The following is a 25,296-nucleotide window of genomic DNA, read 5'->3' on the forward strand; positions in this document are numbered from 1 at the left end:
AAAAAAAAAAGAATTATTTAAAAGAAAACACTCATCACCATAGTTTTATTGCTAGACAAGGTTACAGGACTGAGAAGGGCTTTGAGTTGATCTGGAAAGATGGATTTGTTTTCACTGCTGTTATTTTTCTTCCCAACATTGCTACAGTGTGTTTCCAAAATGGTGAGGCTGGGAGCTTTCCTTAAAGAAACAAAGTCAGAATATGCATTTAGCTGATGCTGTGATGTGACCTTCACTCCACGGGTCAGGTCACTGGAGGGAACGTGGAAAGGGACAGCAGCTGGGAAGCAAGAAAGAAGATGAAGATTACGATCCCAGAGAGAGGAGAACTCTTGGGACAGCGGAAAACTTACGAGGGGATTCTCAGGGGAAGGGCAAAGGTGAGGGAAATAGCGAGGGGATAATGTCACTCTCTGTCCAATGTGAGGGCGCTGCGATGTCCAGGCACCAGTGACTGGGACAGAGGTTGTGGTGACTGTGTGTGCAGATCAGGGTGGCAGCACTGGGAAAAAACTTCTAGGGCACTGTGCCTTGGAGAACATCAAAATGTTAGAGACCTTTCCTTCTCTTGTCTGTGGAGACCAAATTGGCTCGACTGTAACCCTCTCCCTGAGCTCATTTCCAGTAGCATTTCCAACATCCCTTTGTTTCATTTTTTTCAGCCTGCAGTGCTTCTCCATAGCCTGGCCTTAAAGGCAGAAATCATGGAGTGGAATCCTCTGAACCTTTTTTTTTTTTCCCCAAAAAAACTGGGCTCCATGTCCCTAGAAAAGGAAATTTGCTTAAACTGCTGCAGAGCCCAGGCCAAAACCCATCCCCCTTACACAGCATGGGTACTCCAACAGGATTACAACATCCCTCCCACCTCAGAAATCCAAGTTCAGACTGGAGTGCTCTGTGGGGGCAGGCAAACACCAGCTGCCAATGGGGACAGAGGTTGTCAGCTGTGTCTCTGCATATCAGCTGCTGGATGGGAATAGAAAGCACATTCCTGCCCCAACCCGTCCCTAGTCCCAGCTCCCAGACGGGCACGGAGCTCTCATGGGGCTGTGGGTGGTTCTTCTCTGTGCCTTGGTGTCGTTGCTGCTCGGTGGCCTCTATGTCCTGGGGGTGTTTCGGAGACAGAGACCAGATGAGCCACCCCTGGACAAAGGCACCATTCCCTGGCTGGGCTACCTGCTGGATTTCAGGAAGGACAGTTCAGAGTTTCTGAAAAGGATGTGGAGGAAACACGGGGATGTTTTCACGGTGCTGATCGGTGGCTATTACTTCACCTTCGTGATGGACCCCTTCTGCTTTGGCAGCATCGTGAAGGAATCACGGTCTAAACTGGACTTTAGGGCTGCTGCAACTCAGCTGGTCCTGCAGGTTTTTGGCTACAAGCCCAACGAATCCAGCCACAACGTAGCCCGTGAATCGAGCGTGAAGCACCTGACGGGAGAGGGGCTCAGTGTCCTGACTCAAACCACCATGGAGAACTTCCAGAAGCTGATGCTTTTCAACCTGAGCCCAGGAGAGGAGAAGCGAGTGTGGCGGGAGGAGAACCTCTTCCACTACTGCTACAACATCGTCTTCAGAGCCGGGTACCTGGCTCTGTACGGCTCTGAGCCACACCAGGGGGCAGGAGACAAGGAGAAAGCTGAGGAGCGAGATCGTGTCCACTCCAACCAGCTGTTCCTGGAGTTTCGGAAGTACGACCGCCTCTTCCCTCGCCTGGCCTTCTCTCTGTTGCCTCACAAGGACAAAAGAGAAGCCGAACGGCTGAAGAGGCTCTTTTGGAGCGTGCTGTCTGTGAAGAAGGCCAGGCAGAAGGACAATATCAGTGGGTGGATCAGTGATCAGGACCAACTTCTGGCAGAAAACGGTGTCCCCGAGTACATGCGGGATCGTTTCATGTTTATGCTCCTCTGGGCGTCCCAAGGCAACACGGGCCCAACGGCCTTCTGGCTCCTCCTGTACCTGCTGAAGCATCCAGAAGCTCTGAAGGCTGTGAGAGGTGAGGTAGACAAAGTCTTGAGGGAGAATGGGCAGCAAGTGAAGGCAGGGAGCCGTCCAGTTACCATCACTAGGGACATGTTGAACCAGGCTCCTCTTCTGGACAGTGCTCTGGAGGAGACCCTTAGGCTGGTGGCAGCCCCGCTGCTGGTCAGAGCTGTCCTGGAGGACATCAGCCTCAGGACAAGCAGTGGGACAGAGTACACCCTCCGCAAGGGAGACAGGGTGGCTCTGTTCCCTCACCTCGCCGTGCAGATGAACCCAGAAATTCACCACGAGCCTCACAAATTTAAGTACGACCGTTTCGTGAACCCAGATGGCACCAAGAGGGATTTCTACAAAAATGGGAAGAAGCTGAAATATGTCAACATGCCCTGGGGGGCAGGAGTATCCATCTGTCCCGGGCGGTTCTTTGCCAGCGCTGAAATGAAACTCTTTGTGTTCTTGATGCTGAGCCACTATGACCTGGAGCTGGTCAATGAGGAAGAGGAGATCCCAGGGATAGACATCAGCCGCTGGGGATTCGGGACCATGCAGCCCGTTCACGATGTTCGGTTCAGATACCGGCCCCGCTTTTGATTTTGGGAAGCCCCTGTTGTGTTGTTTGTTCCGGTGTTACCTCTGAGCAAATTGTGTGATCCCGTGGTTATCAGCTCCCGATCTGATCTTGTTTGCTTAACATTTATCATGGCTTGTGTTTTTACCTCTGTCTCACGTGTTGCTGCTCTGTGTCTCCGGTTACTGTGGTTTTGGGATATGTGATAAAAGAGAGACAAAATGTGCCCTCTGCGGCTATTCCCAGCCCCATCCCTGTGGCCATCAGCCTGTTGAAAACCCAGAGGAGCACAGGGGCATATTGACAGGTGGGAACCCAAATTCAGGGCTTCCAAGGAACAAGTATTTTGTCCAGGGCTGTCCCAGCAGAGCCGTCAGCCCCGTGGTCCTGGCATGAGAGCCCTGGAGATGTGGAGGAGGATTTCTGTCAAGGGAGGGCAGACATCCTATGGTGTGTAGGGGAAGAGGATTTTGGGATTGCACAGGACTTAAAGTAGGATAGTTTTGGGGAGGAACCAAAGGGGCATAAAGGATGGATTTAGGTGATTTGGGGAGGAAAACTGAGAGGTAAGGGGATAAAAGGGGCTGGTTGTGTATAAACATGCCATACACTTCCTCCCCCTGATTTGTTTTAGTGTCTTATTAAATTCCTGTCCTTAAATTCAAAACCACAAGTCAAAGGAGCTGTGTGTCCATGGTGCCAGCACTGGCACTGGTGTGAGAGCAGTTGTACAAGCAAAGACCAGGCCAGATGAGCTGGAAAATAAGTGCCTTGGGAGCGTGGGGATGAGCTGCTGTGCACCAGCACTAGGACTGCGTTATTTTGTTATCAGCTCCTCACTGAGACATTTATTTACTTCCACTTATAAAGTATCATTGGCAGGATGGCACCAGCTTGTAGTGAACCCCTGAAAGATCAGAGAGCAGCAAATATCCTTTCCAGAGACGTAAGAATTTCCTTGGAGTATTCAAATTGTCATGCCTGTGGTCCCCTTCTTGTATCTGATGAGATCCCCAAAGGGAGCAGAAGTGGGATGTGCTGAACAAGGACATACCAACAGCTCCTTCCCATTTCATGTGTAAGGAAAGGTCAGATCTTGCCAATCATCTCATTTATCAGATCAGGGGGAGAAGAGCGTTGTGAACATCACTCAGAACCTGCAGTACCATTTTCATGTGCTTATGTGGCTTAGGAATGCAGGCGGTCACCTGCCTTTCCAGGTCTGCAGGAGGCTGAGCATTCAAGACATCCCCACTCTCCCAGTTTAGACCCCATCCTCTGCAAATACCCAAGGAGATTGTAAGGAAAGGAATGGAGTGATGGGAAGGGGCTCAAAAACCTAAGTGGGGCATGAGAAAACAACCTCAATCCCTTATGGGCTACAGCCACTGCGACCTTATAGACCTCAAACATCTGTTTTATCTGCTGGATCAATGCAAGATAAAAATTTGCCCCCTGCAAACTCTGCTTGGCTTTATTCCCCTTCAATAATTAGAGTAAATTATTAGTCCTTACAGGTGGTAAATCCCAGCCTTTCCTGTACAGAGAACAGTGGATTGACTTTAATGCTGACACTAACCTTGGACTTTGGAGATTATATATTATCAAGGAATGAAACTCAAACTATTTTCACAGATGTCCAAACATCAAAGGCAGATCCTGCTTTGTTCTGCAAAGGGCAGGGGGATGTTGTAACTGCATGTTGAGGGCAAACTATCCCAGCCTGCCAGACTGGGCATTAGCCCAGACCTTGTGGTGTGGAAATTCAGGCAGAAACTATCAAGCAGCTTTGACAGAACCAAGGAAAACCAAAACCACCTGTAACTGGACAAGGCTTGACTGTGACAGTTAATATTCCCATTATCAATTCCAGCACCTTTTCACAATTTTCATGTTGGCTCTCACCTCTTTTTTTTTGTCACCCCTGGGCTCATTGTTTGGCTCTGCTACCAAGAATTAAATTTGAGCTCTTCCCGAGTTCTGGTCAATTCAAACTCCAAACCATGCCCTGGAATGCCTTAGGATAGCTGGAGAGCTCAGAGCCATCATCACATCCCGGCCAAGTGATGTCCTCACTCCAAGGCTTTAGGAAAAGGATTTTTTATGTGGATGGTTTGCATGGAGCTTGTTCCCTGCTGATACACAGTGTACATTGGTTATCACTTGTAGGGACCCCAGGTCAGAGTGAGGGTGAAAGACTGGGCTTGGGAAAGGGATATAAAAATAATGACAGTCATTCAGCAGAAAAATCTGGCTTTACTTGCTTTTCAGAATGGTTTATTTAACCAAACAGTGTTGAGTCTATAAAAGACTTCAGACATGCTCAAATGCATGCAGTTGTGAGAAGCAAAAAAAAAAAAAAGTCATATATGGAAGAGTGTGAAAGCTCCAAGTGAGTTAATCTGCAATTAAATTTTATGCTTGGGTAGGTTCTCCCCTGGCACTGAGCTTTCCATCCCAAAGTGCAACAGCAAGAGTAAAAAACCAGCCTGTGCCAACAAAAACCTGACTGGATTTGTAAGAGAAGTTAAATTGGAAGGAATCCAGGAATAAATTTGAAAAGTTTACTGGGGGGCAGCTCTCATTGCAGTGTCTGTCTTGTGTAACTCTTCTATCCCCTGAGAGAGCTGAGTGTGGAGTCTGTCCCTAAACCCCTGGTTTTCTCTCCTGTAGAGCTTAATGAAGACAATACTCCTTCAACATTCAAAGTTTTACAATCTGCTGAGTTGGTGCCTGCTCTCGACAGCACAGGGAAAACATTCCAGGTCACAGCTCCTGCTCTGCACACTGAGCAAGGGAAGGAGTCACAACCTGCATCCTTCAGGTTTGGAACAACAGGGGTTAAACATGTTGGGAAAGGCCATCCCTGGTTAAACAGCCTCAACTCCAGTATGCAACTGCAATGCATCAGGAACTGTTTTCTGTTCCTTCCTCTAAACACAGACAGATACAGCTCTGAGAAAGCCTCCACTTAATGCTGCTTGTGTGGAAAATCAAAGGAAGTCAGGGACCAACAGATACATCAATCACTGCAGAGAAACTCGAAGGAGCACTGAGGTTATGAGTACAAAGCCACGACACAGCCAACACCACCCATTGCAGAGGAAAAGAGAGTTGGAAGGAGAAACAACGTGAAATGTCAGGATTTTTTTAAAGAATTAAAACACGGAGCCTTTGGCACATCTCTGGGTAGAAGGGCCTGTGCACTCCCCAGGGAAGAGCAGCCTGGCTTCAAAGTGCCAAAGGACAACACGTGCATGTTACAAGGCCGTGGTCACTGGTGCGTTTGCTGCCTTCACTGTCTGCTGGCCCAGTTACCCAACAAGTCACAGAATACGCAGGAACAGCCTGTGGCAGGCAGGACACACCAGCACAGACACAGGGACCAGTGACCCCAGCTCAGCTGATGGACACCAGCTTGGCAGGACGGTTTGATACCAAACACTGAGTGCAGAAGGGACAGAGAGGCAGTTCCTGCCTGTCCCATCCATGTCACTGTGCTATCATGAGGCCGTACTTGGAGCACAGCAGGCCCCTCTTCTTTTCCCTTTCCATGAGGAAATTCCTCAGTTTGGTGGTGGGGAAGGTAACCAGTGCTTGCTGCCTGCTGTCCAAACCTGTCTCCTGGAGCCACGGGCTCTGAAGGCACTCGGAGGCTGACGGCCTTCCCCTGGAACAGGAAAGGTGAGGAGGTCAGTCAGGGAGCCCTGCTGGGTGAGGAGGCTCCTTGCACATGGAGAGAAAGGAGGGCCAATAGCCAGGATCTGCCCCAGCTGTGCAGCTGGGAGAGCAGACAGCACCTTACCAGGGGTTTGCACACAGAGTGCTCTGGAGGAAGGACACAGCCCCCCCGGACAGGCCCGCGTAGCACCGCGTGAGCTTCACTTTGCCCTTCCTGGTGGTTCTCAGGAACTCACAGGGGACGTCGGAGCTGACGGGGTAGTTGGCACTCAACCTGCCCCAAAAGAAGAGAACTGATCAGAGTGCAGCTGCCTCCAGCTCTGGAGTCCCCAGCATAAGAAGGGTGTGGACTTGTTGGAGCGAGTCCAGAGGAGGCCATAGAGATGCTCCGAAGGCTGGAGCCCCTCTGCTCTGGAGCCAGGCTGGGAGAGCTGGGGGTGTTCACCTGGAGAAGAGAAGGCTCCAGGGAGACCTGAGATCCCCTTCCAGTGTCTAAAGGGGCTCCAAGAGAGCTGGAGAGGGACTTAGGGCAAGGGCCCAGAGTGACAGGACAAGGGGGAACAGTTTTAAACTACAATAAAGGAGCTTTAGATTAGATATTAGGAAGAAATTCTTTACTATAGGGGTGGTGAGGCCCTGGCACAGGTTGCCCAGAGAAGCCATGGCTGCCCCATTCCTGAAGTGTTTGAGATCAGGTTGGATTGGGCTTGGAGCAACCTGGTATAGTGGCCCATGGCAGGGAATTTGGAACTGGGTGATCTTTAAGGTCCCTTCTAACCCAAACCATTCTAGGATTCTCTGACTCTTATAAGGGCATTGCTCAGGATGCTCCTTCTCCCAGTAACTCCCATTCAGCAGTGAGAGGAGGGTCATGACAATGCACAGAAACATCATACAGGAAATAAAAATCTCAAAGGCCACTGTTCTTCAATGAGTTTCATGACTTTGGCTGCTTTTCCACTTGGTATCATTTGGATTTTTTTGGTAAAGTTGGGGCTTTTCAGACAAGAGAAAAACACCAGCAGCTACTGTGTTGTAAAACAGCCTCCTTCCTCTACAGGGAGACATCACTGGGACTGGGCATCCTCATGTTGTGCAGCCAACTCCATCCCTTCCATCCCATAGCCAGCTCCATCCCCTCTGTCCCACAGCCAACTGCATCCCTTCCATCCCACAGCCAACTGCATCTCCTCCAACACACAGCCAGCTCCATCCCTTCCATCCCACACCCAGCTCCATCCCTTCCATCCCACAGCCAACTCCATCCCTTCCATCCCACAGCCAGCTCCATCCCCTCTGTCCCACAGCCAACTGCATCCCTTCCATCCCACAGCCAACTGCATCTCCTCCAACACACAGCCAGCTCCATCCCTTCCATCCCACACCCAGCTCCATCCCCTCCATCCCACAGCCTTCCTTGGCATTGCCAAGGAGGGTTGGCACAACTGATGTCAATTCTCTGAGTCAATGCATCTTCCCTGACTGGTGACTCAGGAACTGTGGTTTTAAGGCTGTTCACAGGGCAGGGAAGGACAGACTAACTTACATGATGAAGGCTGTGATTCCGATGGACCAAATATCAGTCTGTGGGAGGGCTCCTTGCTCTGTCAGCAGTTCTGGAGCTGGAAAAGCAAACTGGTGTGAGTCCAGCTCTGCTCCAATGCACTGAGAGCAGCACAAAGGCAGTGGGTACTTTTGCTGCCTTCCCAAGAGTGAAGAAGAAGCAGCTCCCGGGACAGGGAGCTGGTTGAGGTAAGACACCTTTGTAGATGCTGTTTGCAGTGAAACCTTGAGGACCTCAGGCCAGGTGGCAGCAGTGCTTGATCCCTGAGCTCTGGACCCCTGGATGCCCACTGGAGCAGTGTGACTGAACTCTGTACTCACCCATGGTTTCGACATAGTCCATGCACTTGTCCATGGTAATGACTTTGTCTTGTGTGTAGAACTGTGCGTTCCCAAAATCCAGGAGTTTCAGCAGGTTGGGCTCGGTGATGATCATGTTCTCAGACCTGAGATCCAGGTGCAGGATGTTGTGGGCATGGAGGTACTCGGTGGCACTGAGGATCTGCCACAGGTAGTCCCGGACCTCCACTTCGGAGTACGATGTCCTGGTGGGAGAAAGGACAGCTCTGTTTTCTATTCCCTATCTCCATGCCCAAGAATGCTTTTCTACACCCCTGGATGTTTAATCCCATCAGGCCCTTGAGAGTCAAGAGGAAACAACTCTTCATTTAGCAAATCTGTTGTGTATGGGGAGGCCAACCCATCCTGTGAGTCAAATTTAAAGATGCAAGAAGCTCAGGAGGTTGTAGAGCTGCATGTCAGAGAAAGCAGCGGGTTGGGCAGAAATCAAAATGCAGATTTGATGCCCATCATTGCCTCTCTTTTAACCACAGGCTTTCATCAGATCCATTTTCTGACATTCTGAGAAACAATGTGGAGGAGAAACGAGATTTTCTGAGTAACCTCCATGTTGTGGGAGTGTGGTAGTTTGAGACTCTCAGAAATCCAATTTCTAAGTTCAAGTCCCCCTCCCACAATTTGCCCCAGTGTGAGAGGGTTTTCAGACAAAACACAACTACTCAGCATTAGGGGAAGGGGAAAATACCTACAAGGGTTTATTTACATGGGATCTCTTATCAACTACTGAGATTTTCTGGGTAACCTCCATGTTGTGGGAGATGGGATTTCATATCAACTACTGTAAACTGCTTTCAGTGTCTCAACTGGGCAGCCCTGAATTGTCCCAACCTTATAGGGAACTAAAGTAATTTTTGAATCTCTCAAGAGGCTGCAGAACAAATCCCATGTGCAATGACAGCACACTGGAATTGATGGAGAGGGATGATCCAGTTTGTCAGGAGGAAGCAATAGGTGTTTTCCAGCCCTGAGTGGAAAACCCTTCCATGTTCTTACCGTAGTGCCAAGGAGTGGAGCAGCTCTGGTCCCACACACACCTCCTGGATCAACACCAGGTGCCGTGGGCTGACATAGGCTCCCTTCAGCTGGGCTATGTTTGTGTGGTGGAGCTTCCTCAGGACCTGGTACTCCAGGAGCACAGTCTGCTTGTCCTCTTGCCAGTAAGGGATGATTTTTGCAGCCAAAGTCTTGCCACTCACTTTCTCCCTGCACTGTCGGACGATGCTGAATCGCCCCCTGGTACAAAGGAACAGAAAGGGACATTAAACTTCTCTGCTGCTCCTGGAAGAGCCAGGAGCTGCTGTTCTTTAAAAGCACCAGGATCCCATGCTGTGGTTTTTGTCCACACCCTATGGGGAGTTATTGCATCCATTGTCACAGTTTGCACATCCTCCTGTGTCTCTAAACTGTACAGTCATTTTAAATTACAGGAGTGAGAGCTTGACTCCTTTGGAGAGAGAGAAGGAGACAGCAAGAGAACTACCCCTTGTTGGCAACAAAGTCAGTGCCTCTCTTCTAGGCAGAGAAAATTGCATCCCAACCCCCTGACTGAAACTGGTACCTGCAAAGGCTGATGCAGAAGGACAGGAAACCCTGTTAGCCCTGGGCTCACTTCACAAGATATCAAGTGACTGCCCTGCTGCCCAGTTGTGATAGGGCAAGGAGTGATGGTTTTAAACTAAGAGAGCTGATTTAAACACAATATAAGGATGAATTTTTATACAATGAGGGTATAAAACATTGGCACTGGTTGCCCAGAAAGGTAGCAGATGCCTCATCCCTGGAAATGTTCAAGGTCACATTGGATGGAGCTCTGAGCAAGTTGACCTGGTTGAAAATGTCCCTGCTCATTGCAAGGGGGTTGGACTAGATGACCTTCAAAGGTCCCTTCCAACCCAGACCATTCTATGAATCTACGACCCTTTTGCTCTCCCCAAAAATCCACAACTAAATCCTACCAAACCAAGGTGAAGATCACTCAGCCAACAGTTTGTGTGTATCACTGTGGAGGGGTTTTCAGCAACCCACTGTGACACTTGCTGAGCTGCACATTTATAAATGTGACTTTTCTAAAGTCCAGCCACACAGAATCATAAAATCATAGAAACACAGAATCCTAGCATGGTTTGGGTTGGAAGGGACCTTAAGGATCATCTTGTTCCACCCCCTGCCATGGACAGGGACACCTCCCACTATCCCAGGTTGCTCCAAGCCCTGTCCAACCTGGCCTTGGACACTTCCAGGGATCCAGGGGCAGCCACAGCTTCTCTGGGCAACCTGTGCCAGGGCCTCATTACCCTCACAGTAAAGAATTTATTCCTAATATCTGATCTAACCCTGCTCTCTCTCAGTCTGAAGCCATTCCCTGTTGTCCTATCACTCCATGCTCTTGTAAATAGTCTCTCTCCATCTTTCTTGTAGCTCCCTTTAGGTCCTGGAAAGCCACAAATAGCCTCCTCTTTTCCAGGCTGAACAATCCCAATTCTCTCAGCCTTTCCTCATAGGAGAGGTGCTCCATCACACGTAGGATTTCCCTCTGGATCACAGAGAACTCAGCTGGATTCTCTACCTTTTGATCTCTGTTTGGAAGGCGTAGGTCTGGTAGGTTGGGAAGGGCTCGGATGGTGTGATTACTTCACTCTCTTCCTCAGTAGCAGGTGCTGGGATTTCCTGTGTTGCAGCACGAAGCTCTGCAGAGGAAAAGGGACAGGGATTACATGGGAAAACAGCTCTGTGTGGAAAATGGGGCCTTTCTGAAGCTCCACTCTCTATGAACAACAGCAAAGGCGACAGCAGAGCTTTCTCCAGGTGACTCTGCAGCCTGAATCCCAGCTGTGGCACCCAGTGCTGTTGGAATGCAACAGATCCTGCTCTTTCCACCCAAAAATTCCCTGGTGTGGCCACTTCAGGCAGTATGAGATGGACTGTATATTGTGTGCTTGATATATCAAACATCTGAGCCACTGGTTCACATCTCCTCACATAACAAGTCACCAGGTCACAGCAAGACACTGACAGAGAACTAGAAACTTCTTTGAGGTGGATATTTCAGGGCAGTAGCTGAAACTTTTTGCTCTAGTTCTGGTGTGTGGTTGTGTTCAAGTGCTCCCTGAAACACTAAATCATCTCTTTGAAGCATCTGCTTGCAAATGCTGGACACATTGAGATACATTGATGGATCCTGGACCAAGGGAAAGCAGAGGATTTAAGGTGAGTTAAAAATATCTCTGTGAACTGATTTTTACAGAGCAATCCTCTCCACTGGGAGGAAATTCCAGTTAGACCATCCTTCTATTTCTTGGCAGAAAGGACGCTTTGCTACAAGGATATGTTTGCTGTGGGGTTATGGATTTCTTAATTTTAAAAACACGTGAGTTGTACAATGCAGTCAAACAAGTGAAAAAAAAAATAGTAAATTGGGCTTTCTTTACTTCAGAGACAAAATACAGCTGGAAAATTCATCACAGAAGGACAATAATTCCCAAAGGAAAACACCAGAATAGAGACGTTAACTACTGAATTTAGGATTTAGTCCATAATATAGAGCAGGTCCAGGGCTTTCACCAGTGGCAGATCTATATCAAGAGATAAATGCCTCCAGTCACACATTTATGGTCCAAGATCCATTTCTTCATCATCTCTGATCAAACCTGAGTGTGTCTTCAACAGGTAATCTTCAGTTCCCAGGTTTTTATTTTGTTATTAAATTTTACATATATTTACATGTTGTTTCTATTTACACAATGTTATTCTCTTATTGGGTTTTCTGATATATTTATACATATTCCCCTGAGTCCAGAATTAGTAAATAATGTAATTTTAGACAGCAAAACCCTAAACCACCCTGAGCCAAGTGGAACTGGCCTTGGTTCACTTGCTCTTGACTTCTGGGCCCACATCTAAAAGGGTGCAGTGGTTTTGATGCAGGAAGATCCCGATGGTTTGTCGGGATTTGATCTTACCCATTGGATCCTCCCCGGTGATTTTCACGCTGGCAGATGGGTCGCTGTAGGGGCCCATTCCTGCTTTGCTGGTGCAGGCAATCCTGAAGTGGTAGATAAACCCCTTGGGCAGATTTTTGGCGTAGTAGCAGCAGTCAGCGAGGTCAGAAGCCAGAGTTGTCCACTCCCCATCTTAACCAAGGAAAGAGAGAAAAGACACCGGGACTGAATTATGATGATCTCACTGGGTTGTAGCTTTTTTGAGGTTTTGGGGTTTATTGCCTTTTTTTTTTCCACCAGCTTTACTTATGTGCTGGGAATATGAAGAAAAAAAGGCCCATTCCAATCCTTTAACTTTCTGTGATTCTCTGAATCTTGTAGAATGAAAGAAAAACCAACTTGCTATGGCCAACTTTTGTGCATGGTGACACTCACTGTCCCTGTGTTACTCTGCTCTGAAATCAGCTGGTTTATATCTGACAAGTCCAAGTTGTGCCAATATTCTGTCAGAGAAATGCGGAAATTTTCCTGTGTTCTTTCTGTTTATCTAATTCCTGCACCAATCTCTAATGCAAATATCCACCAAGAACTCCAAACAGGACCCCCAGCTAAATCACTGCTTTGCTTTTCCTTTTGGCCCTGTCCTGAATCCAGTTGAGACCATGAGGACTCCTGGACAGAACTATCCACTAACACTCTCCAAGCAAAACCAGTGTTTGAAATGTAGGCAGTTTTACTCAGCTTTTATGAGACTCAGGTGATTTCTCAGGGAACTGAAATTGCAGATATGTTCTGGATCATAATTTATGGGACTAAGGTGGGAAGGAGAAAATCACCAGCAAACATTTAATGACCTTTCGTTTCACATGTTGCTGGGTCTCATGTTTTGCTGCTGTGCTCAAGGCTGAACTCAACTCCTTTCTACTGCCTGAGATTAAACCCATCCTTTCACTCAAATAAACACTTCTGGAGGCCTCAAACCTTTAAATAAGCAGTAATTCACTGCCCAAACTGAAAGTATTGATGACTTTGTAGGGTACTGGCTGAATTTAGGGATGTGTTTGTATAAGAAGCAGCAGATACAGCTTAGAAATAGAGAAAAGTGTCTGCAGAAGCAGCTGGCAAAAGCCTGTTGTCAAGTCATGGATAAAACAAGGAATTTTTTCCTATTTACCTTAATCCTCCTGTGTTCAGAAACTTTTCATGTTCCTGCTAACTACACAGAATGCAACGGAAGATTATAGATGCCATTTTCTGGTTTTTTTCCTAATTGGAACAACTTGTGTTTCTATCCTCCACAGAGTGTGTCCTACTGTCGTGTCAAAAAGGAATAACAAAAAGAAAGTGGCGTAGGAGAAAAAGTGACTCACACCAGCTCCAGAGGGAAAAGGCTGAAAACTGCCTATGCCCGTGCTAATCCAGAAGGGAGTGTTTGTATATTCGGGGAATTAGATGAGGGAACGTGGAGCAGCTGAATCCAAAGGGCTGTGTTTGTGTGACTGCAGAAGGCATTGCTGTCAGACATCACATTCGTAGTAACAACAGCAAAGCAGTCCCAGGAGAGATGGAATAGACTTGGGGATTTGGTTCAAAGCTTTTGTGACTGAACAGGAAAACATCTGCTTTTGACAAGGGCACATAGTGACAGAAGAAGGGGGAATGGCTTTAAACTGTAAGAGGGGAGATTTAGATCAGATGTCAGGAAGAAATTCTTCTCTGTGAGGGTGGGGAGGCCCTGGCACAGGTTGCCCAGAGAGGCTGTGGCTGCCCCTGGATCCCTGGAAGTGTCCAAGGCCAGGTTGGACAGGGCTTGGAGCAACCTGGGCTAGTGGAAGGTGTCCCTGCCCATGGCAGGGGGTGGCACTGGATGGTCTTTAAGGTCCTTTCCAACCCAAACCTTTTTATAATTCTATGATTCTATGATTCACTGACTTCCTTAAGCTCTGGACCAAACCCTTGCAAGAGAACATCAAAGGGGTGATGCAGTATTGCCAAAATTTGGGTATTTATTCTGGCTGTTTGCCCTGAGCTTCCTCCATAATCAATGGGAAAAGAAAGCCTGGCTGCTTAGCAGAGGATGAACTCCTTTTTTGACAGATCACCTTCCTCCACAACAGACTGTCCACAAAGCCTGGATATAGGATGATGTTGTTTGCTGGGCATTATTACTGTATCCTTTTGCCAAATTACTCAAGGCTGTGTATCAGGCACCAACCAGGCATTTTCTTCTGTAGCTGCTCACTTTTTGGTCATAACTTTCGTGTCACCTAGTTTGAGTCACGCTTCAGCAAAGCCTGGGTATGAGGATGCATGTTTTCCAGGCTGATTTATTTAGCACAACACTTAACTTTCAGATGGCTGAATGATGGCTGTATGGATTTCATTCCTAACTCAAAACTAGGGAGTTAATCAGGCTGTTTCTGAATAAAAGTGAAATATCCAGCAGGTGAAGGGATCACACAAACCAAGATGTTCCCTTTGAGGTGTAAGGACAGCATTTTACCTTCACTCTTGCACTGGATGGTGTAATGGACAGGGGTGTTGGTCTCCACAGGTTTCCAGACCACCTGCACTCCATCCTTGTAGACTTCCACCATGTCAGGGGGTGGAGGGCTGGGAGGAACCTCTGTTGAGAGGAGGCACAAAACCCAGGGACTGTTAAGAGCAGCACTGCTGTGAATCAAAACCCTACACCCAGCATGTCTCAGTTACAGATATTATTTTTATATATATATATAGGCACACACCTAGAGAAACAGCAATTTAACCCAACCTTAATTTAAACTCAGCATTAAAGTTTTGTCTTGGAGGGCTCTGAATCCAGAAGAGTGAAGAAGAGGGAATGAACCCTGCAATATGTGCCACACTACCAGACAGCAAAGGCTGTGGAAAACAGCAAGGGAGAGATTGTCCTCTGCACCTCTCTGCACAAATCTCACCTCAAAGGTCTTTACAGGTCACATTTTGGGGCAGAATTATTTATAACACCTGTTTCTGTAGCTGCTTCTCCTCTTACCTGCTTTTCTTATGACACAAGAGGTGGATGCCGAGCCCAGGGAGTTTGTGGCCACACAGGTGTAAATACCAAAATCCTCAGGATTAACAGAGAGAATAGTTAAGAGCTGGAAGTGTTTGAGGGTGGATGAGATGAGGATCCGGCTGCTGCTCTGGACAGGGATCCCATCTGAAAAGCAGAAGTTAGGAGAGATAAACACCCTGAAAGTTGATACCAAGGTGTCTAAACCCCTCCCTGCACCCCTGTCCCAGAGGTCAGGGACTCCCTGGAGGGATGCCAGTGTCACCTCTGAACCAGTTGATGTGCAGGGAGGAGTGAGCTGCCGTCCGGCACGACAGCGTCACGCACTGTCCCACGGCAGCAGCCTGGTCCATGAGCTCCTCAGTGAAGGATGGGGCTGCAGGGAAGAGGAAAAAACATCAATTCAGAACAGCCAGGAGAGTTATGTGGAAAACAAATGCATGCAGGACGTCAGAAAACCTTTCTCATTGTTCAAGAACATTTCTGGTTCTTGCTCTGTCAGTCTTTTGACCGCCCGTCAGAGAACCCCCTGGGCATTGAGCACAGGTGCAGGAGCCCCAGGGACACAGTGTGACTGCTCATACATGATCACCCAGATGGATCTTGGGAAGTCCATAGGGAATACCTGCATTGCCCAGCCCTGCTGGTACAGCTGAGGCAGCAGAACAGCTCAGAGCAGAGAGAGATCATGTCACAGCAAGAGTGTTCCCCCAGCCGAGCCAAATTGTGGGGGCAAAACTAAATGATGGTATTTTGAGGATGAGGGGATCAAATAGGACAAGAGGCAATGGCCTCCAGTTGCAGCAGGAGAGGGTTAGATTGGTTATTAGGGAAACTATCTTCGTGGAAAGGGTTATCATGGATTGGAGCAGGCTGCCCAGGGCAGTGGTGGAGTCACCACCCCTGGAGGGATTTAAAAGACATGTGAATGTGGCACTTGGGGACAGGGTTTACTGGTGGCCTTGGCAGCACTGGGGAATGGTTGGACTCGATGATCTTAGAGGTCTTTGCCAACCTAAATGACACCATGATCAAGACAACGTAAGAAGAGAGAAGCAGAGATGAAAGATGGATATGAAAGGAGGAAAAACCCCACAGAGCATCAAATCTGCTCCTGCCTCCATGGCAAAGGGGGAGCTCAGGTTTTCTTCTGTGCTTTTCTGGGTTTTTTTTCTCCCCACTCGCCAAGAGCTGCCAGCCTCTCACACCTGCCCTTCCCAGTGTTTCCCTGGGCTCTGCTGAGTACTGGGACGTTAGTCTGACCTTGGGAAATGCTCCAGACAGAGTCAAGGGGAAACTTGTCTGGGAAAAAGCAAGTTCAGCTTCGCTGATGCACCATGTGGGGCTGCCCTGTTATTTTTCATTCCGTAGCTCTGTAGCAGCATGTGTGGACTTAACACATCCATTCAGGACTGGAGCATAGGAATTCATAGTTCCCTGCCTCTGCCTTCCCACCCATGGATACTCCTTTTATTCTCTTTCTATTTTACACCTGGATTTTATTCCTTTGCAGTGGCTTCCTGGAGTGGCTCCAATTTGCAAACAACGCCATGACAGGTTTTATCAAGGTCCTAGTTATGATGTAAACAGAGGAGACTGGCCCATGTCACATGAGTTGGTCCAGGTCATCTCTCCAGACAATCACTGCAGATCCGTCCTTAGAAACTGGCCTCACACAGCACTGGGATTTTCATTACTGATACTTCATGCTAAAACAAACCACTGGCTTTGTGGCACCACAGTGCCACAGCAATACCTTTCTCCTTTGGCATGAGGCTTGGCAACTTGAATGAGGGGAGTGCTGATTTCCTCTTCAGAGATCCTTCAGCCCCTGTTAACAGCTCTTTTTCTGCTGCCTCACTTCCCAGCTCACCAAACTCTGTTTTGAGAAAGGATGAGAAGTCATTCAAGGCCACCCTTCTCCCCGTGGCATCAATTTACAGTGACAGCTCCGCCATTCACACATAAACAGCTCATCACTCACAGGTTCCCTTATTAACCAGCCTTCAGTCAGCAGGGAAGGCTGTGACAGCTGTGACAAACACAACAGTGTCCTGGAAGAACAGGGAATATCTAGGGATGGCAGAGAAGAAAGGACAGATCCTGATGTCCAATTGCCAGGGTGACTTCACCAGCTTCTCCCAGTCACTTTATTTTTTTGAGATTTACCATGGTCAGATGATAACTGCAGCAAGGAAAACATCACCCAGGTCTGCTTTTGTGCAACCTCAGACAGGGGAATTTGAGCCCCTTCCATCAGTGGATTAACCCATCTGCCTCTGCACTGGGGGTAACTCAGTAACAGAGGGGTAGTGCTGGAGCTGGAAACTGCTGATTTCATAACCTGCCATGGCCAGTTTTACAATCCCAGTCTAACCACAGCCTCAGATAAAAGGAAAAGGCAGCTTTATCAGAGCCCAGTTATAGCAGAAAATCTATAAAGGAGCAGAGTGAAATACTTACCTTCCTCTGCCTCTGGCTCAGGAGATGTCTTTCCTTTTAGGATTCTTGAAATATGGGCAACAGAAGCTTTTACTTTCTTCTTCAGACTCTGCTCCACTGACAGCTCCACTGAATGAGACCTTGCATATGGCTTAAAGAGTCCTGGCTTGGTGTGGAAGGAGCTTTTCTGCTTCCCACTGGAGTCCTTTTGGGAGCCGTACATTTCTTTATGGCTCTCTGGCCCTTTCCCCATGGCCACTAAGTGAGTTGCCTTTGAATCCTCAGATATTTCCAAATGGTTCTTCCTGTTCTTGTCCTCTGCCTGCTCCCTGATGCACAGCCTCTTATCCTTATGCAGATGCCCTGCAGGAGGGGACCTTGCCCTTTCACCGAGAGGAATAAACCGTCTACGAACTGGCTTGGGGGAAGGCTTCTTGTAGCTCAGAAATTCAAACGGAAAATAGACAATGTCATACAAGTCAGAGAAGTTCAAGTAGGCAGGTTCCACCTCTGAGATGTCAAATTTTTGAGGGCCGCTGCCAGTACTGGGGGTTTCATCTGACAGGTCTTTGATTTTCACCAAAGACACTTCTGGGTGTTTTCCAGTGTCCTTGATCACTGACACTCGGCTGGGTCTTTTCCCGGTGTCCGAGCTCTCTGTTGAGGAAACGCTGGCTCGGCTGGAAGTGGGGCTCTCAAACGCCAAGTCCTCCAGGTGTTCACATTCATGAGGAACTGTCTGTGCTCCCTGCCCTTCCAGTACCTCTGACTCCTCACTCACAGCAAGGTAGGGTTCTTCAAGGTCATCCTGCTCATCCTCCCTCTGTTTTACAGAAGGGGAGGAGGTGTCCATGGGTGCTTGGCTACCTGGGCCTTTGTAGAACACCTCTGTGGGAGGAGAGATGTGCTTTCTGCTCTCCTTCTCTCCAGAAACTGACTCTGCCCAAACATTCATCTCTTCAGAGAGGGAAACCATCTCATCCACTAAGCCCTCCAGCACAGCAGACTCCTCATCACTGTAAAAGGAAGACCTGTGATGTGATCGCTCCTGACGGTGATCCCTACGGAGTGACGGTGGGACAGCTTTTCCAGCATCAGATCTTCCACTTTCTAAGGCAACGCCTCCACCCTCACCATGGACCTTTGGATGTTCCTCATATTCTACTTCATAGGCTGAAGCTGGAGCACCTTCTGGTTGTGCAGCAGTTAAGGCACCCCCCAGACCATCAGAAATCTCAGCACTGGGACCGGCAGCCCTGTGCTGCTCCAACTCCCGGTGTCCAGCCTTGGGGAAAGGAGCAGACGTGGTCTGTGCAGTTGCTGGGCTTCCACTTGCTGTCACAGCAGATCTCACCTCACTGTGAAGGGATGGATGTTCCTGTTTTTCCCTCTCACAGACTGAAGGGAGAGCAGTGCTTTGGGAGGACACCGTTCCCGCTGTGTGTCTGCTCCCTGGAACAGCGTGGCCTTCAGAAACCTTCTGGGGTTTGGCTCCTTCATGGGTCAAGCTGGGAACAACCTCTGTGACCGCAGAGCTTTCGCTCCTCAGAGCAACAAACCTCTCTTTGCTGTGAGCTGGCCCTTCCCTTTCAGCCCGTGCTCCACCGGAGACCGGAGTTGGCACTGATTGTGGTGGTGGGACTTTGGGAACAACGAGGTGCTCTCCTTTCAGGCTGGCTGATGCTGTGAATCCATGAGCAGGAGCCTTCCTGTGAGCCTGGCTTTCACCAGCATGGGCTGATGGTGGAGTGACTCCTGTCACACCCAACCCTTCCTCCTCCAGGACAGCAGATCTCACCTCTTTGCGGGTCTTCACCTTCTGAGGAGCCCCTTCACCAGCTGTGAGGGCACCTGGCCGCTTGCCCAGAGACGCAGGAGCTGCTGGAACACTTTCCCCGGGAAGTTCCTGACTTTTATCTTTGCGTACTGGAAGTGAATCGGTCTCTGTCTGTTCTGCTGGAACAGCAGAGCTTTCATGCTCCATGAGTTCAGACTCAGCAACACTGTGAGCAGAGGTCTTTTCACCTGAATGTTTCTGCCTTTTGTCCTTCCAAGGTGGAACTGGGGCTGTCCTTTTGATCAGCAACATTCCACCTTTTTGATCCGGGTGGATGTCAGCGTGGTGAGCAGATTCCTGGGGCAGACACACACCTCCCTTACTCGTGCGAGATGACTCAGAGGTGGCCTCTGACTGTGTCAAGGTTGGAATGGACTCTTTGCTCTCCTGAAAAGCAGTGTCAGAGGAAGATTTACCCTCTGTGCTCTCATGTTTTTGGGCTGCTGATGCAGTTATGTCTGAGCACTGGGCAGTCAGAATGGGGCTTTGGCCTTCCAAATCTTCAACATCCTCCTCAATCTCAGTAGCTTTTGACTTCTTCAGTAAAGGTTTCCTATTTTCGCTCCTGTGAGGTGACACTGGAAGTCCCTCAGCCTGTTGCATAAAAGCAGCTGGGCACTCATTACCCTCACAATGTGTGGAAGGAGAGGGCTTCTCTCCTGAACAATCCTTGCTGGCTCTCCTGACTTCCTCCTGCTTTGATGTGTCTACAGAACATCCCTTGCCAGGCCCTGCAGAAATGTCACAGTGGTCACTGCCTTCAGGGCAGCTCTCCTGGGACAAGACATCACAGTCTTCTTCCAAAATATCTTGTTCCCTCAGTGACCTCGAGGCTCTCAGCCTGTAGTCGTCCAGGGAATGGCTCCTGCTGGCACCAGCAATGGCAGGATGTGGTGGTTTCCTGGCAGTGTCAAACGACGCTGATTTGGTCAAGGATCCCAGCAGGCTTTCCCTGCGATCATCCCCTTCCTCTTCCTCTTCCAGTTCAAACTGCTCCAGGAGGGGCTCACGGAGACCACTGAGAGGCACCTTTGAATATCCACCTTTCCGGAAAGTCCTCCTGGCTCTGTCCAGGTGCCTCCTGAACTCCCTGCCTGGTGAGGAAGGCGGCCTTGCAGGCAGCTCTGTTGCTTGGCTGTAGAAAGTGCTTTTGATGACGCTCTGCCTGGGCACAAAGGCAGATGGCTTTTCTGTGCCATCCCCAGCCTTTTCAATCCTCTCCTTATCAGCTAAAGACATGTCTGGTTTTCCTTTCTGACCTGGATATGATGTGCTTTCCATGGAAGCCCTCACGGATAAAGGCTCAGCAGCACTGCTCCTTTGGGATGGCTCCGCTCTTTCATCTCGAACACTGGGATGGAGCCTCTCCTCCTTCTCCTGGAAGACACTCGCCATGAGCTCTTTGCTTTCTTTGAGTGATTTGTCCCCCACCTCAGCCTTCATGGAAGCATATTTCCTCCTCATGGGTTTTACTGGAGGGACTGGTGTCTTGGAGTGCTTCTGCTCACTTGAATGTTTTGGAGGCTCCTGATAACTTGGTGCTTCAAATACGGGCAAGTGCAGCTCGGGGGTGGAACCAAAGTGCCTCTTCTTGGGGAAATTCGAGTTCTCGTTGTCTGAAGAGGAGCCACTGGTACTGGATGAAGTGCTTTCCTCGATGAGGTGTCGGGAGATGGCCAGGGAGGTGTTGTCGTGGGTCCTTTCCAGGATTTCTGGGATAGACCTCATTACCAGGATGGATTTGTAGCACATCAGAGACCGCTGGGGAGCCAAACAAAATACAGCACAGTGAGGTGGAGATATGGTGGGAGGATGGCAAATCAAAAATACCCAAATGAAGTCCTGAACTCCTAATTACCTCACCCACAAGTTTAATTACACACTGCCAACCTTTTGTACACGTCACCAATCCGGGCCTCATTTGCTCTCCAAATCTTCCTCTTCCCTCATTGACAGACATGAAACTAAATTGACTTCAGGGGACATACTTGCTGTTGTGAACAGGGAAGCAGGACCCTGCTTGAGATTTCCAAAGTCAATCTGGCCACTCAAAGCAGATGGAAAGGCGCTTTTAATGGAAAACATCAGAAGAAAGACCTGCTGGAATCAATGGCCTTAAATCCACTGATTACAGTTCAACCTACAGTGACTCGGGTCAACAGAAGACCTACCACAGTGCAGGAGGTGGGATTCCTCTGCTCTAAATTCTGCCATGTGAGACATCTCACTTGAAATTGGGCAGCTGCCCTCCCCTTCCAACCAGCAGGGAGAAACTGGCTTCTTCAGAAGGCAATCAATCCCATCATTTTAGAGAACCTCAGGAAAAGAGGTATTTTTGGAGACCTGTCTATAATTCAGCAAAGGCAGCTGAGGGCACCTCACTTAGACACAACCTTGTGTCTTACAGGCACCTGCATGAGACCAAGTGTTTCCCAGGCAGTAAAAGTCTAGATAATTAATTTGTGACACATCCCTCAACTGCAGCCTTCTGGGCTTATTCCCCATTCACAGCCAAGCTGAGATCTCTGCTGAGCTCGCTGTCCAAGCCCAAAAGACTTTCAAAGATTCAAATGTAAATAAAAACATATATAACAAAAATATAGATTATATAGATTATTATAGTTTATTGTATATTATATATTATAGATCAATATATAATGTATAATATATAGTATATAATAATATAATATGCAATAAAATATTATTATATATTATATATTATATATTATATATTATATATTATATATTATATATTATATATTATATGTTAGATAGTATATAATATATATTATATATTATATGTTAGATAGTATATAATATAAATAACCTACAATATATATTAGTATATGGTATATAGATTATTATAGATGATTATATAAATTATATAACAAAAATATAGGTTAAGGGCAACTCACCTGCCACTTGCTCCGAGCCACGATGAATTTGAGCTGCTTGGTATTAATGAAATGAGCTGCTTCGAGGGGGACATTGTGCTGCCAGGTGGAATGAGAGGAAAATCATTGGTTCAAAAAAAACTGCCTTCATTTCCTAATAAATCTCCAGGATTCCCTCCTTCCAGAGTTGTTTAATTTAGGAAAGCTACAGTAGACCAAATGCTACACTCCCTTCATAGTTAAATTGCAGACAAAATCAGTGATAAAAGTAAACCTTGTTCAATACATGTCATTAAATCCTTTTTTTACTGCTAATTTTTAGCTCTTCCCCTTAGTGATTTAAGACATTGCAATATATAAACTATAACTTTGTCCTGCAAAGCCACAGGTTCCTTCCTATGTTGATGTGTGGAGGAAACAGCCTGAAGCTGAACCAGGGGAGGTTCAGTTTGGATATTAGGGAAAATTTCTTCCTGGAAAGGGTAGTGAAGGATTGGAACAGTCTGCCCAGGGCAGGATGGTGGAATCACTGTCCCTGGAAGGATTTAAAGATGTGGCACTTGGGAATATGGTTTAGTGGTGGCCTTGGCAGTGCTGGGTTAATGGTTGGACTCCATGACCTTAGAAGGGTTTTCCAACCTAAATGATTCCTTGTTATATCTGCTCACGTCAGTAGTAAATCTTTATCCTTTGAAAGGAAAGATATCCTGGCATGTAAACCCCTTTCTGAGGAGCCATTCCTGAGCTCCTCTGTGACACAGAAAATAAGAGACCATGGGGAAAAAATAAACCAGCAAACATCCAGCAGCTTTTGGGGCCGCCCCTGCCAAGCTCTCTTCCAACCTTGTTATTGTAATGACTAATAAAGGACCAGGACAAACTTACCATGAACCACTTGTGGGACAGACAGTCCAAAGCACTAGGCCTGGCTCTGGTAAGAGAACAGATGGGCATTTTAGTTGGAAGTCACTTCCAAAGCAACCACAAGATCTTCCTGAAGGTGCTGCTACACATGGACACAGGTGTACGCTTTGGTGTGTGTCCTCAGGCTGCTGGTTTAGAGCTGAGAAGCCAACAAGCTTTGAGCCCAAGGTTTCCTTCCCTTGAGGTGAAATAATCCTCCTTTTTTCTTTCCCAGACTCCCCACAGATCCTCAGAAAGAGCCTGTGGCACTCTGTGTGGAGCCTGTTCAAGAGTGTCCAGAGCAGCCCTAAGAGGGACTTTGCCTCTTTAGGTGGCCAGAGAGAAAATAGCTTTGGCAGGAGGCAGAAAGAATAGAAATGAAATTAAAAAGCAAGGGCCTGCAAACCTGCCTTCGAGCCTCCTTTTGTACCTGAAATTGCTTAAGGACTATGGTTAATGGTATTTAATTCTCTCATAACTCCCTCTACACCAGTCCTTGCTCTTCCCACTCGTCTATGTAGCTCCAGAAATTCACCTGCCTGGAGGGGGCAGGGAGTCACCATCACCACCCCAACGTGGCAAATATCCAAACTGTGGTTTGGGTAATGGGGAATAACGAGCTAAAATTAGGGCAGAACATCTCGAAACATCAGCTTGCTACTTTTCTAGAGAACAGCAGCTCTGACGAGCCGAGATGTGCCTGCTGAGCCACCAACACCCCTGCACGGGGCTGCAGGAAGCACAGGAGGACACTCACTTGGGGTTCAGTTAAGGAAGGAAGCACAGGAGGACACTCACTTGGGGTTCAGTTAAGGAAGGAAGCACAGGAGGACACTCACTTGGGGGTCAGTTAAGGAAGGAAGCACAGGAGGACACTCACTTGGGGTACAGTTAAGGAAGGAAGCACAGGAGGGCACTCACTTGGGGTTCAGTTAAGGAAGGAAGCACAGGAGGACACTCACTTGGGGTTCTGCTGCAGGATCCCTTTCATGAAGTCCTTTGCATCTTCACTCAAGTGAACGACGTCAGGAATGGTCCATGAAATCTCCCCGCTCTGGATGTTCAGGAGGGTTTTCCTGTCGTTCTCCCCAGCAAATGGAGACTTGCATGTGAGGCTTATTTATTGGACGCCACAAAATAAAAGGAGACAGATTTTAGACTTTTGATTTGCTGTTCAAATGACAGAAGCACAAGTGCCCTCCTGGGGTTTTAAGATATTTGAGGGACTCCGTGTGTGGGACTTGCTTGTGAGCAAGGTGTTCACTAACAAGTCATCTTTCACCCCAGCATTTCATGGCACTTGACTGAATCATTATTTATTTGGGATAATAGTAAGATAAGGAATTAAGGCACAGTCACAGTGGGGTGTTGGCTAAAACAGGGAAGGGGGAGACTGAACCTCATCCACTGCTCCCACTGTGAACTACAAGGAATGCAGCTCTCAGGGACAACAACCAAAGCCCTGGGAACCCAGGAAAGGAGGAAAACACAAAATAAATTGTCCTTATCATAGAGAGACTCAATGCTCCACTCAAATCCCCCACTTGAAGGCACTGGAGGGCTCTGATGGACAAAGGATTATTAAATGAGTCATTAAAAGAAGATTTGTTTACCTTAAATACGTGATGACTCCAACAGCCCTGAGGAGAAAGGGAGCGCAAACGTCAGGTGTTTGTCACTATTTATCCATCCTTCTCAAGCACACAGCCCCTCTTCCTGCCACTAGACACCCCCTTCTCCTCACCTTTCCAAGGAAAATAAATCCCAAAAGTTTTTTTCACCCTTCAGGGTTTTTTTCCCCCTTCAATATTTTTTAAAATTGTTCTCGAGCCATCTTCCAATTTTAAAGCACAGATAAAGGAAAGGGCTCATAATACTTTTTTTTTTTTTTTTGAGTTTGTTTGCCTTTTCTAGAAAGCTCTTTAGGATCATTCTCCCTTGTTGCTGCCTCTAATAGAGATCATCCCCTCTAAGATGCTCCTTTGCATCAATGAGCTGTCAGAGTTCAATTATGACTGAAAAAAAAAATAAACAGAAGGAGCTTTAAAGAGCCCTGATGGCTTTTGGATTCTCAGAGTTCACTTCCAGTT

The 25,296-nt window shown here is 47.8% G+C and overlaps 2 protein-coding genes across 2 annotated transcripts in view; one reads left to right on the forward strand and one right to left on the reverse strand.

Annotated features, from left to right (window-relative positions):
* The first annotated feature begins 32 nt into the window (after positions 1-32).
* LOC108504698 (5-beta-cholestane-3-alpha,7-alpha-diol 12-alpha-hydroxylase) lies at positions 33-2,741 on the forward strand. The gene has a single exon (XM_017830020.1). It carries the CDS (start codon positions 1,042-1,044, stop codon positions 2,572-2,574), a length of 1,533 nt encoding a protein of 510 aa, XP_017685509.1. The 5' UTR covers positions 33-1,041; the 3' UTR covers positions 2,575-2,741.
* Positions 2,742-4,787: 2,046 nt separating this feature from the next.
* Positions 4,788-25,296, reverse strand: part of OBSCN (obscurin, cytoskeletal calmodulin and titin-interacting RhoGEF) — a 187,812-nt gene continuing 167,303 nt past the window's right edge. Inside the window, 16 exon segments of the mRNA XM_017830010.1 lie at positions 4,788-6,221; positions 6,357-6,506; positions 7,779-7,854; positions 8,117-8,340; positions 9,149-9,388; positions 10,722-10,842; positions 12,115-12,285; positions 14,597-14,719; positions 15,110-15,277; positions 15,396-15,506; positions 16,887-17,009; positions 17,594-21,170; positions 22,325-22,402; positions 23,189-23,234; positions 24,169-24,321; positions 24,820-24,846. Coding sequence (XP_017685499.1) covers positions 6,044-6,221; positions 6,357-6,506; positions 7,779-7,854; positions 8,117-8,340; positions 9,149-9,388; positions 10,722-10,842; positions 12,115-12,285; positions 14,597-14,719; positions 15,110-15,277; positions 15,396-15,506; positions 16,887-17,009; positions 17,594-21,170; positions 22,325-22,402; positions 23,189-23,234; positions 24,169-24,321; positions 24,820-24,846 — 5,566 coding nt within the window. The 3' untranslated portion in view covers positions 4,788-6,043.

This window comes from Lepidothrix coronata, unplaced genomic scaffold (assembly GCF_001604755.1).
Source record: "Lepidothrix coronata isolate B3197 unplaced genomic scaffold, Lepidothrix_coronata-1.0 Scaffold173, whole genome shotgun sequence".
Classification (NCBI taxonomy): domain Eukaryota; kingdom Metazoa; phylum Chordata; class Aves; order Passeriformes; family Pipridae; genus Lepidothrix; species Lepidothrix coronata.

What these genes read in the sequence shown, in the direction of transcription:
- LOC108504698 (XM_017830020.1), top strand. Translation starts at nt 1,042, where the DNA reads ATGGGGCTGTGGGTGGTTCTTCTCTGTGCCTTGGTGTCGTTGCTGCTC.